Below are 11017 nucleotides of genomic sequence, written 5' to 3'. Positions count from 1 at the left end.
AATATACATAATATTAATCAATATGAATTATGAGTATAAAGATTCATTATATATGGAAATTCTTCAACATTAATGTTTAGAAATAAGCTTGTTTATTTTAATTTATATATTTATATAATATCATATGATTTATTATATAATAATGTAAAGGAAAATGAGTTTTTATATTGCACTAGAGAAAAAATAAATTATAAATAATAGATATTGCTTGTACAATAAATGAATTTCCTGTAAGTGTTAAACTAGATTTATTAAGTAAATATAACTATTCAATATATATTGGTTTAGATTAAGCAATGATAGTATGTTTTAAGAAAGTAAATGTGATGGATAAGGACATTTAATCTTATGGATTTGAATTGTCTCGTGTAAGGTTTCTCAATCTTTCTATTCTATTTTGTGGACAATTTGACACTCTTAATTACCTATTTATTTTACACAAAAGCCCAAGAATCTTGGACTTGGATTTAAGCCCTAACACTTTTTCACACCATGCACTCTCAAGGTGGAGATTCATTGTAACATTTGGAAAGACAAGAGTTTGGTAATCTATTAGTTGTGTGGTTGATATTCATTTCTTGCTTTACACTAAAGTTATGATTTGCTCCAACGTACTTATGTCAACTTAGTTGCAAGCAAACAATGTTGCACTTGAATTTTCTCATCTATAAGTTCTTTTAGAGCATTGGGGTGATTACCCTTGTATAGTTGCTAAAGCGTCATCTCTTGCTATATTCCGCCAAGGTAACTAGACCCATAGCATAGATGTGCATGTAGTGATCCTACCAAAAGAGATTGTGACTCCTAATCACATGGATTTCAATCACTTTCGAGGGAACCCAATAATCATGTTGCTTATATGTGGTCCCAACCTCCTTGCCCATCTAGGCTTTGTTCACTTGGGTAAGGTACATCTAGGTGGTTAGATTATGACAAATTTTCTATACTATAATTGATAATTTCTCTTATTTGTTGCTACCAACTTGCAAATGAAGATCAAGAAGAGGAGGGTGTTCTTACTAATTGAGAATTGATTCTTGATGGTTTCTTCCTTGTTCGACCACTTCCACAATGGTTGACTGAGGAGAAAATAAATTTAGGAAAGGATGAGGAGACAAGATGATGGTGCAGATATGGACAAGGTAGGAAGTGGGAGCTTGAAAACAATGAATAGACTCTCTGTCACACCATTAAGAAGTATGGTCTCCCCTATTCTCATCCACAAATTCCTGCTAGATGTACAAATTATGATGCAAAAGAAATGAAAGGTTGCAATGCCATTAAGAAGCATGACATCCTTCCCTAGAGCCGTCCAAAAACTCGTTGATCATGGGTCAATTTTAGTGCACAAAGACCCAAACCTGCATCAACGACTTTATTAGAAAAGGGACAGAGAACTGTAAGGATGAAGATAGAGACTCTCATACACAGGAAGTTGTAAGAAGGAACAGAAGGGCAGAAATGAGAGCTTAGAAGAGGCGAGTTAAGGAGCACGAGGAAGAGGAACACATGCAATTAGGACGCAACTCGATAGGATATAGAAATGGAATTGTCTTTTGTGGATTTTTGCAGCATATAGTTTAGACATGAGGATACCCCTAAAGAGCGTACTTTCAGTTAGTGTCTAATTGGGAGCTTTGAATGGGGCGTGGACACCCATAGAAGCATAAAGAAGAGAGGGGGAGTGTTGAATGTTGTAGTTGGAGCTTCTTGGGTAAACATGTGGAAGGATGGGCAATGCACATAAACTGTGTGAGAAAACACTTGAATGAAATGTGGTTTAATGGTATGCAAAGATTATAGGATGTGTACAAATCGGAAATGTTGAATGCAATGATCACAGGTTATGCACAAATTGGGTTTGTTGAAAAGGATTTAGAAACTTTCGAGCGATTATAGCTGGCAGGTGTAAGCCACATCCCACGACTGTTGCCAGCACTCTCCCTAACTACAACAATAGAGATTAGAGACAGCCGAAAGAAGAAGAGTGGATGCAGTGCTAGAACCCTCTAGAGGGGAGGAAAGATGATTGCAGATGTGAAGGCTATGTTTTGCAAATACATCTCCTACAACCAAAATTCCTGTTGTGTTGAGGGCCCTGTCGCGCAGGGAAAGGCATTTCAAGCAGAAGCTCTTTCAAGTAGGCTAAACAAATATTATTATCTATATAAATAAAAGCAAGTCCATTTAGTGCAAAGGTTCGGTGTGGACTGTAGTTATATCTTTTCCAAATTCTCATTCTCATTCTCATGCAGATAAATTAGCATTCATGTATCTTTCTTTTCTTAGCAAATAGTCCAAACAAATAGTCCAAACACGTGTTTGGACTTAGAAAATGCTCACATTTTAAATAAGTAGCCATGATTAGACATGAAGGAAAATGAGATTGAGGAAGTAGGAAAATGAGATCGAGGAAGTGAGGCTTACCTAATTTATTGATTAGATTCACATTTTATTATATCAATAATATGTTGGAATGTAAAGTCTAAATTGGACTCTTAGCCACCAGTGGTTGAGTCATCATGGCTATCTTAGCTAGCAGTGGTTGGTCATCAAGGATTGTCCAAATTTTTTTGAGACTTATTATAAATAGAAAGTTTTGTTAATAAACTTTCTATAAATAGTAATTTCGACATGTGTTTTAAATGCAGTTGTGCGAGTCATACTTACTATATTTAGTAAGTTGTATTCAAGTAGGACTTTGCAACTCGGTTGTTTTAGGTTGCTCGAAGTCATGTTTTGATGGATAGTTTTGAGATTGTTGTAATTCTGTAATTCATGAGAATCAATACAAAAGACAAAATTTGCCCGTGGTTTTTTATTGATATAGTTTTACCAGGTTTTTCCACATAAATCTGTGTGTTATGTGCTATTGTTCTTCTTTGCAATTTTTTTGCACTTGTTATTTTTCTCACACAACAAGAGTTCATACATTCGGTTCTATATCATTAATAATTTAATAAATAAATTGTCTTTTCATGATTATTATGGTTTGAATGACTTGAAAACATTGGAAAGTAAGAATATAATGTGTACATAAAACTCGTGATAATTAAAACCAAGGACCTAGTAATGAGCTCATTTTGAGAGCACGACCCCTCTATTGCATTTTAGTTCCATTAGTGATCAAGATTAAAATACCTTAATATAATATAAAAAATGGTGTAAATAGGACATTATTCTTATTTATATTGTTGCATTGTGCATATAGTCAAATGTCCTTTGAATTGTGTTTGACAATGATGTCAAGATTAAATTAATGATTTGAGTTGTATTGTATTTCTACCTTAGTGTACAAATGTAGAAGTGACATAATTTATCATTCCTAAGAGGTGGTGTTTATTCTTGTGTGGTATCCAAAGAAAACCTTACCCGACTATGCATTACAATATACTTTTGGATGTGATATTTTGGATGCAATAATGAAACTTCATTTTAATGTATTCTCTATATGGTATAATGTCATGGACCATTGATTATGTATGGTTTGAGGAAACTAAGATAATTCTTGTTAGAAATCAACCTGACATTGGTGTCATGGAGATGGACCTATAGGATATTTTCAAGAGAATTTACTAAAAAAGAACTTACTATAATAAAGGGATAATTTAAATAACTATACATTGAAATTCTATGAGGAATAACATGTTAAATAGTTCTCGATCAAATCTTTGGCTGCAAGATAAACTTTTAGCATGAACCAAGCATAAGACATAATTAATATGAAACTTGGATCTTGGTTACATAATATTGTGAGAGTGACTTTGTGTAGTGGCACTACAAACCACATTTTACTAAACTTATCTTTAATGTTGGAACTTAACACTTGGTAATACGTTGATACCATGGTAAAGGCTTTATGTGACTATTAAATGTTTATTAACCTCCAAAAGATGAGAACCTAGATATAGGAATTATCATGTGAACTAAAGGAAGGGCACTATAGTTAAATTTAGATTTAGTTTATATTAACATTGCTATTATGCCTAATTTACATGTAGGGATTTGATTTGGACAAGTTGTCCTTATAAGTGCCCATTATCTAAGGTGTTTTCTTAAAGATGGCTAATGGTTAAATACTTCGCTAATTATAAGATGTTTGACAATGGTGACCATTGAATATTAAGAAGTTTGGAGATCTTGATCCTAGTAAAGCCCATTCTATGATATTTAACTAATTCATTGTGGTAACCCCACATATATTCTTGTTGTTTTCTTTATATGGTTTTTAATTCATTAAATACCATCTTTGGTTTTCTCAAGTGTAACTATTAGCCAAGATTGGGAAATCTTGAGACACATATCTCACTCGTGTATGCAACAAAAGGGTTGTCTAGAATTTATATAGATTACTTTAACTAGGAATGAGGTTGACTTTCCTTGTACATAGTTAAGCACTATTAATTGTGAGAATCAATAATTTAGGATTCCTATTAGGTAACAATAACACTTAACTTTTATTTGATAAGATTAGATATTAAGAGGTATTAACATAAGTCGACCTATATATGTATATATATAATACCCTACCTTATTGGCCTTCGCATAAAGATGATACATTAGTTACCTTAGGTGTAGCTATTAATTGATGTAGCATGTCATCTCTCATAAGGGAACTCTAAATAGTGGCAAAGTCCTGTGATTGTGATATATGTGATTGATAAACTTTTCAAGTTGGAAAATTATTAAACATAAGGATATTGGGTTGCACCATTGTATGTAAAGATAGTGTTTGAAATGGGTTTGTAATAAGGTGCCATGTTAGCCTATCAAACTGATCCGTTGAGTTTAAAGACCATACATCAATGTTTTTGTTGTTAGTTTCTTGCAAGTCACACGATGTTGGATGTTGAAATTTGTACATCGTGAGTCATATGATAATGATTTGCAATATGTGTGCAAACGAGGGGAATTAATTGTGGATAGTTGAGCAACCCAGTTTCTATATTAATGAAGTGAACCTAAAAGGGTTCTAGTATGTTTTATGTTGAATCATGAATATTAATAGGTGGAGTTAATTGAGACCTCAATACCCTTAAAGGGTAGTGTTATTAATTGAAGGGAACCCTCAACAATCTTAGGTTACAAGAACCAATATGTAGGGTTCATTTGAGAAACCTTGTGAGGAGAAGTACGTGTGACTTTGACATGTTTGAAAGATGGAATGTAGGCAGTCCTTGGGTGAAGGATGCTCATGTGACCTCAAAACCGTAGGGTTAGGTTCTAGGGGAGGATAATTCCAAGATTTGGGGTTATTCCTAACTTGTTGACCTTTCCTCTTTAGTAGGCTTCAAATGAGGCCAAATAGGCATTAGAAGATTATGAAAGAGCAAAGAAAGCCTTATAACTTGTGTTTAATATATATTGTGATTTTTGAATGACTACTTGATAAAGTGAAATGGTAGACCACCTTATGGTTAGTTTGTTTATCTATAGAGTAAAGGCCATCTTGTGTTGGATCCAAGTGAAATTTATTATTAGACCTATAAGAATGTGTATATACTCCTAGATTTGGCCAATTGTGATCAACTTGTTTTGAATTAGAAACCTCTCTTCCAGTTATAGTGTTAAGCCAAGTATAGGCACTGACTTTTACGGTAACAAATAGTGTTTGAACCTTATGAGGGCATAGGTAGATGATTGTATTCTAGTACATAGACTAGTCCTCTCTATTTGAGGTGATCACTAAACAAGAAATCCTATGGTCTAAATAAGATAAGCTTATCCATTGGATTTTGACGGTAATCAAGGAGTGTGTACTATGTCGGTAGACTATTAGTCGTACCCCCTAGTTAGTGAATGGTTACCACCAATTGCATGTAGGCGAGGGATACCCCACATTGATCTAGAGTATTGGACAAATTCCACTAGGAGCATGTAGTCCTAGGGGCTAGTTGCATGCTGATGATGGATGTCCTTGTCGCTTAGTCGTCCGATGGACTACAGGGAAGAGAATTTCTAATGAAGAATAGGTATGTAATAATTGGATCATTCTCATTGTATAATTTTGGGCATAGCTTGATGGGGAAATGGTATATTTGGCTTTTTTAGGATGAGGATAAACACTTGGTGTAGTATGAGATATATCAAACCTTGTTTCCACTTGCTCCTTGGTGTAAAAGATTGGACAAAAGAATGTATCCCACGATATAGTGCATAGTGCACCAACATTTCTTTTATCTGGGATGCACTATGTGCAAGTGGTAGCTAGTTGTTATGGATATGTCAATTCCACACACTATAAATGCTAGTCACTAGGTATGTGATGCCTACTGAAGCTAGTTACTATATACGAGAGGTGTATATTGAAGCTAGTCCCTATGAATATGTGACATATGTTATCTAGCTAGTCACTTTGAATATGTGACGTAAGCCAGAGCAAGTAGAGGTCATAGATTGTAGGGGTTAATGGGAAGTGTGCTCGAATCACTCTTTATGGAATTGGAAATTTTGGAAGGGTATGACCCCCAATGTAATTGTGTATGTATGTACACTATTTGAACATAATTATATATTTCTTTATTATTGTTGGGCTAATTTTTAATAAATAGACCTAACTTTAAAAGTGATCAAAGACCTCATACGAGAGGAGAGAATGAAATCCCTCTAAACTTCAAGGACGAACGTAGGCAAGGTCATTGGGAATGAACCCTCGAGGCTTAGGTCTAGGTCTATGGGGATCCTGACCTCAAGAGCTTACCACCTTTGAGTGCAAGTATTAGTGGTAGTGTAAGATTGTCAACACTATGGTGATTAAAGAAATTATGAAGTCCACACTCCTAAGTTGGAAGAAGAAGCTTGGTCGAATAAGTTGGTACTTAAAAAAAAAAAAATTAGTACCAATCAAGGAGCGGTTGTTACAATAACTAGATTATCATTATCTCTCCTTGAGAGTGTAGCTCTCATTATTTAGCAACATTGTTGGTTCTTGTTGTTTGGAATTGTCCTTTATAAACATTGTTTTGATTATGTCATATATTGTTTGGATTTGATCCTACATAAACTTGAAGATGTGACTTTACCACCCTCCTTTTCTTTTGTGAATAATATATTATTTTTAATATATAAACATTATAATGCCATTATGCCATTATTGAATAATAATAAAAATGAAACACGAAACTAAATTATAATTAAGTCAGATAACGATAAAATTCCAAAGGATCTATAAGAATGACGCGAGTCAAGTCAATTTCGATAGGCTGAAACAAAAGCATGTTACATTATAGAATGGCGATAAGTTGTATCTGGGAAACCATTGTAGCATAACACTTTCAATTTCATTCATATCTGCAGAGAAGAAAATTGTGTCATGGAGAATGTGGGTAGGAAAAAGTTGGGGCAGCAGGGACTTTGTGTGTCTGAACAGGGTCTGGGATGTATGGGTATGTCCTTTTTGTATGGCCCTCCCAAACCTGAGCAAGAAATGATAGACCTCATTCACTATGCTGTGGGCAGAGGTGTCACTTTTCTTAATACTTCAGACATTTATGGACCAGAAACCAATGAAATTCTTCTAGGAAAGGTGAGTTCTGTTACTGAATCTTAATCAGACACTTCCATTGCTTTGAAAAAACTACCTACAAGTTTTACAGATGGTTGATTTAGGACAAACCATCAATGATCTAATGTGACTTAAAATATGCATTTATTGAAACCATTAATCCAAAAAAGATGTTGTCCATGGTCTCTTGCACTAGTATATCTTGTTTTCAGTTTTAAGATATCCTGTTTTCAATTCTTAATCTATTACTTCTGAACTAGATGTATTTTCTCATTGTTCTAACTTCATGCATTATGCCTCTAATGTTCCCAAATAGGCTCTGAAAGGTATCAGAGAGAAGGTCCAGATTGCTACTATGTTTGGATTGGCTTGGACTAATGGAGAATTCGGTGTGAAGGGAGATCCTGCATATGTCAGGGCTGCCTGTGAAGCAAGCCTCAAGAGGCTTGATATAGACTACATCGATCTTTATTATCAGCACAGGGTGGATACTACTGTGCCCATAGAAGCTACTGTAAGTTTTCAGATTTCAAACCTGTAATCTTGTATCAAAATGTTTTTTTATCAAGCTACTGCAAATCTTAATATTGCAGAAAGATATTCTTTTGCTACTCTAATTCTTAAGATTTCAAGCTACTGCAAATCTTAATATTGAAGAAAGATATTCTTTTGCTACTCTAATTCTTAAGATTTGAAACCTGTAATGTGGCTGCAAAATGTTCTTTTTGAAACCTACTGTACTTTAAGTTTATTAGTTTTTCACAATTCATAATGATTCTTTTTGTTGTTTTTGAATTTGATTGTGTACTTTTTCTTTTATCAATGTTTCGGATTACATTATATTGCTGTTTCTGAATTCGATTGTGTGTTTACTTTCATCAATGTTTTGGATCATACTCTGTTGAGAGTGTGATCCAAAACATCAATGAAAGAAAACACACAATTGCAGCAATAGAATGTGATCCAAAACATTGATGAAACAAACAGACAATTGAATCCAGAAACAGCAACAAGAATCTACTGTAATGTTTGAATCATCAAGGTTGTATGGCTTTTGAGGACAAAAGTGTATCCCTCTGGATCTTTACTGAGGTCTAGCGAAACAGAGCAAGTCTGATAACAAGCAATTGGCTTTGCCTTTTATACAGATGGGTGAACTGAAGAAGCTGGTAGAAGAGGGAAAAATAAAATATGTGGGTCTGTCTGAAGCCTCTGCTTCAACAATCCGTAGAGCACATGCAGTGCATCCAATCACTGCTGTGCAGCTTGAATGGTCTCTCTGGAGTAGGGATTCTGAGGCCCAAATTATTCCCACCTGCAGGTATACAGTGTGACAGTACAATACCTTAACAATCAGTAATTCCATTTTGCTTTACTTCATTTAGGCAGAAAACTTAGAACTATATTTGTGGATTTGGGTTTATACCAAAAGTTAAATTGGAGGTTTTGATAAGGAACTTTTAAGAATTTAAAGAAGCCCTGTGAGATGCTAATTAGTTTAATTTCGTTCTTTCCATTATCAGGGAGTTGGGGATTGGGATTGTTACATACAGCCCTTTAGGCAGGGGTTTCTTTGCCTCAGGAGCAAAACTTCTTGAGAGTTTGACTGATGATGATTTTCGTAAGGTAGGATATGATTTTTCTTATTGGTATGTAGGATCAAGATATGACAGACTAAAATAAAACTTAAATACAAATCTATATTATGATTAATGTTTTTGAATTTAAATATGTTATTTTGTATCAATATTTTGGACTATTCTGATTGTATTCATTTATCTTCATGATCACAGATGGTGATCCAAAATGTTTCAAAAATAACACACAATCAAATTCAGAAATATTAATCATAATTTCATAAATTATAAAAACTGATGTATTTGAGAAGATCAAAATGGAGAATTGAAGGTGACAATTACATTGTAGATTAACCCAGACCATATCATTGATCTGTCAAACAGGTGATTCCAAGGCTTCAAAGTGAGAATCTTGAGCACAACCAAGCTCTGTTCCAAAAGCTAAGTGAGATCAGTTTACGAAAAGGATGCAGCCCAAGCCAGCTTGCTCTTGCATGGGTTCAGCACCAGGGGAATGATGTTGTCTCCATACCCGGAACCACCAAGATTAAGAACTTGGATGATAATATATTTTCTATCTCTGTAAATCTGACTGCAGATGACATGAGGGAAATTGAGGCTATTTTTCCTGTAGATGCTGCAGCTGGAGCTCGAAACAGGGCAGATCATTTGGAATTCAGCTGGATGAATTCAGAAACGCCCCCTTACAATACTCTCCATTGAATTGAAGCACATAAATTTCCCCTTACAATACTCTCCATTGAATTGAAGCACATAAATGTGCACTGCAATACCTGCGTAAGATAAAGGCATTGCAGGGCAGAGCATTTGCAATTGAGCTAGATGAATAAAGGCTTATGAAGAATTAGAAACATAAAAAATGATGAAAATAAATAGATTTTTAAAATCTTGTTCTACTATATTTGTAATAACTAGACATGGTATTTTCAGTCTATTAAAGTAATTGTAGAGAGCTTTTGGTGAATAACGGTATAAAGTTTTTTATAAACCTGATAGAAATATATGTCATTCATAGAAAGGCACGAAATTGACATATATGTTAAAGACCAATTAACTATTTCTCTATCTATAGTGGGATTTTAACATTTTGGCAACGCAATATTTATGATGGACATGTGATAAACCCAAACACTTCCAGATTGATCTTAAAAGCTACTAGCCCGTCAAGAGTTAGTTTTGGTCTATTAGAAGTTCAAGTGAAATGTTTTTTAAGAAAAGTAGGAGGGTTGTGTAAGACTGATGTGGAGCAACTGCGTAGTATAATGTGAGTTTTGTGCTTTGAGGGTGTTATGTCTCCTTTCGGATCCCAATTTAATGTGCAATATGGATAAAATAGAATTAGAGAATTGTAATACAAATTTATAGGATCATCCATTTTAAAATAATTTATAAATTATCGATAATAAGAAACAATTGAATATGTTAAGGATGGATCTTTTAGAAATGCATGATGGTAGAATTCTCAATTTCTTTATTCAGTTATCTTAAATTGAGTTATTTTAAGTCACATTTTATTAGATGACAGATTAGTCAAGGTGACAATCATTTTCGTTTGTTTTGTTGCTTTGTTTTTCTTTTGTTCTTGGCATGCATGTTTCCCTATCTAGCGGATGGATATCGGGAAGTTCGAATTTCCCAAGTCTTTGATACTTTTCCATAGGATGGGTCTTTGCAGACTTTTGGATTTTCAAGGCTTGGTAACGTTGGAATGTGAAGTCCAAATTGGGCTCTTAGCTTGCAGTGGTTGAATCATCTTGGATTCCCATCTAGCAGTGGTTGAGTCAACATGGCTTCTTAGCTAGCAGTGTTTGCGTCATCATGGATTACCCACTAGCAGTTGGTTGAATTTTTTTTTGGGGACTCTATAAATAGTAATTTCAACATGTGTTTTACATGTAGTTGTGTGAGTTACACT

General features: G+C 34.3%; 1 protein-coding gene across 1 annotated transcript; it reads left to right on the top strand.

The window, feature by feature from the left end:
• The first annotated feature begins 7199 nt into the window (after positions 1-7199).
• On the top strand, positions 7200-10181 carry LOC131066732 (auxin-induced protein PCNT115). Its single transcript, XM_058001565.2, has 5 exons — positions 7200-7525; positions 7821-8018; positions 8653-8825; positions 9028-9130; positions 9466-10181. The coding sequence occupies exons 1-5, from the start codon at positions 7313-7315 to the stop codon at positions 9802-9804; spliced, it is 1026 nt and encodes a 341-aa protein (XP_057857548.1). The 5' UTR covers positions 7200-7312; the 3' UTR covers positions 9805-10181.
• The last annotated feature ends 836 nt before the right edge of the window (positions 10182-11017 follow it).

This window comes from Cryptomeria japonica, chromosome 9, assembly GCF_030272615.1.
Source record: "Cryptomeria japonica chromosome 9, Sugi_1.0, whole genome shotgun sequence".
Taxonomy (NCBI): Eukaryota; Viridiplantae; Streptophyta; class Pinopsida; order Cupressales; family Cupressaceae; genus Cryptomeria; species Cryptomeria japonica.
The sequence above is the reverse complement of the archived record's forward strand: the minus strand, read 5'-3'. Positions and strand labels throughout refer to the sequence as shown.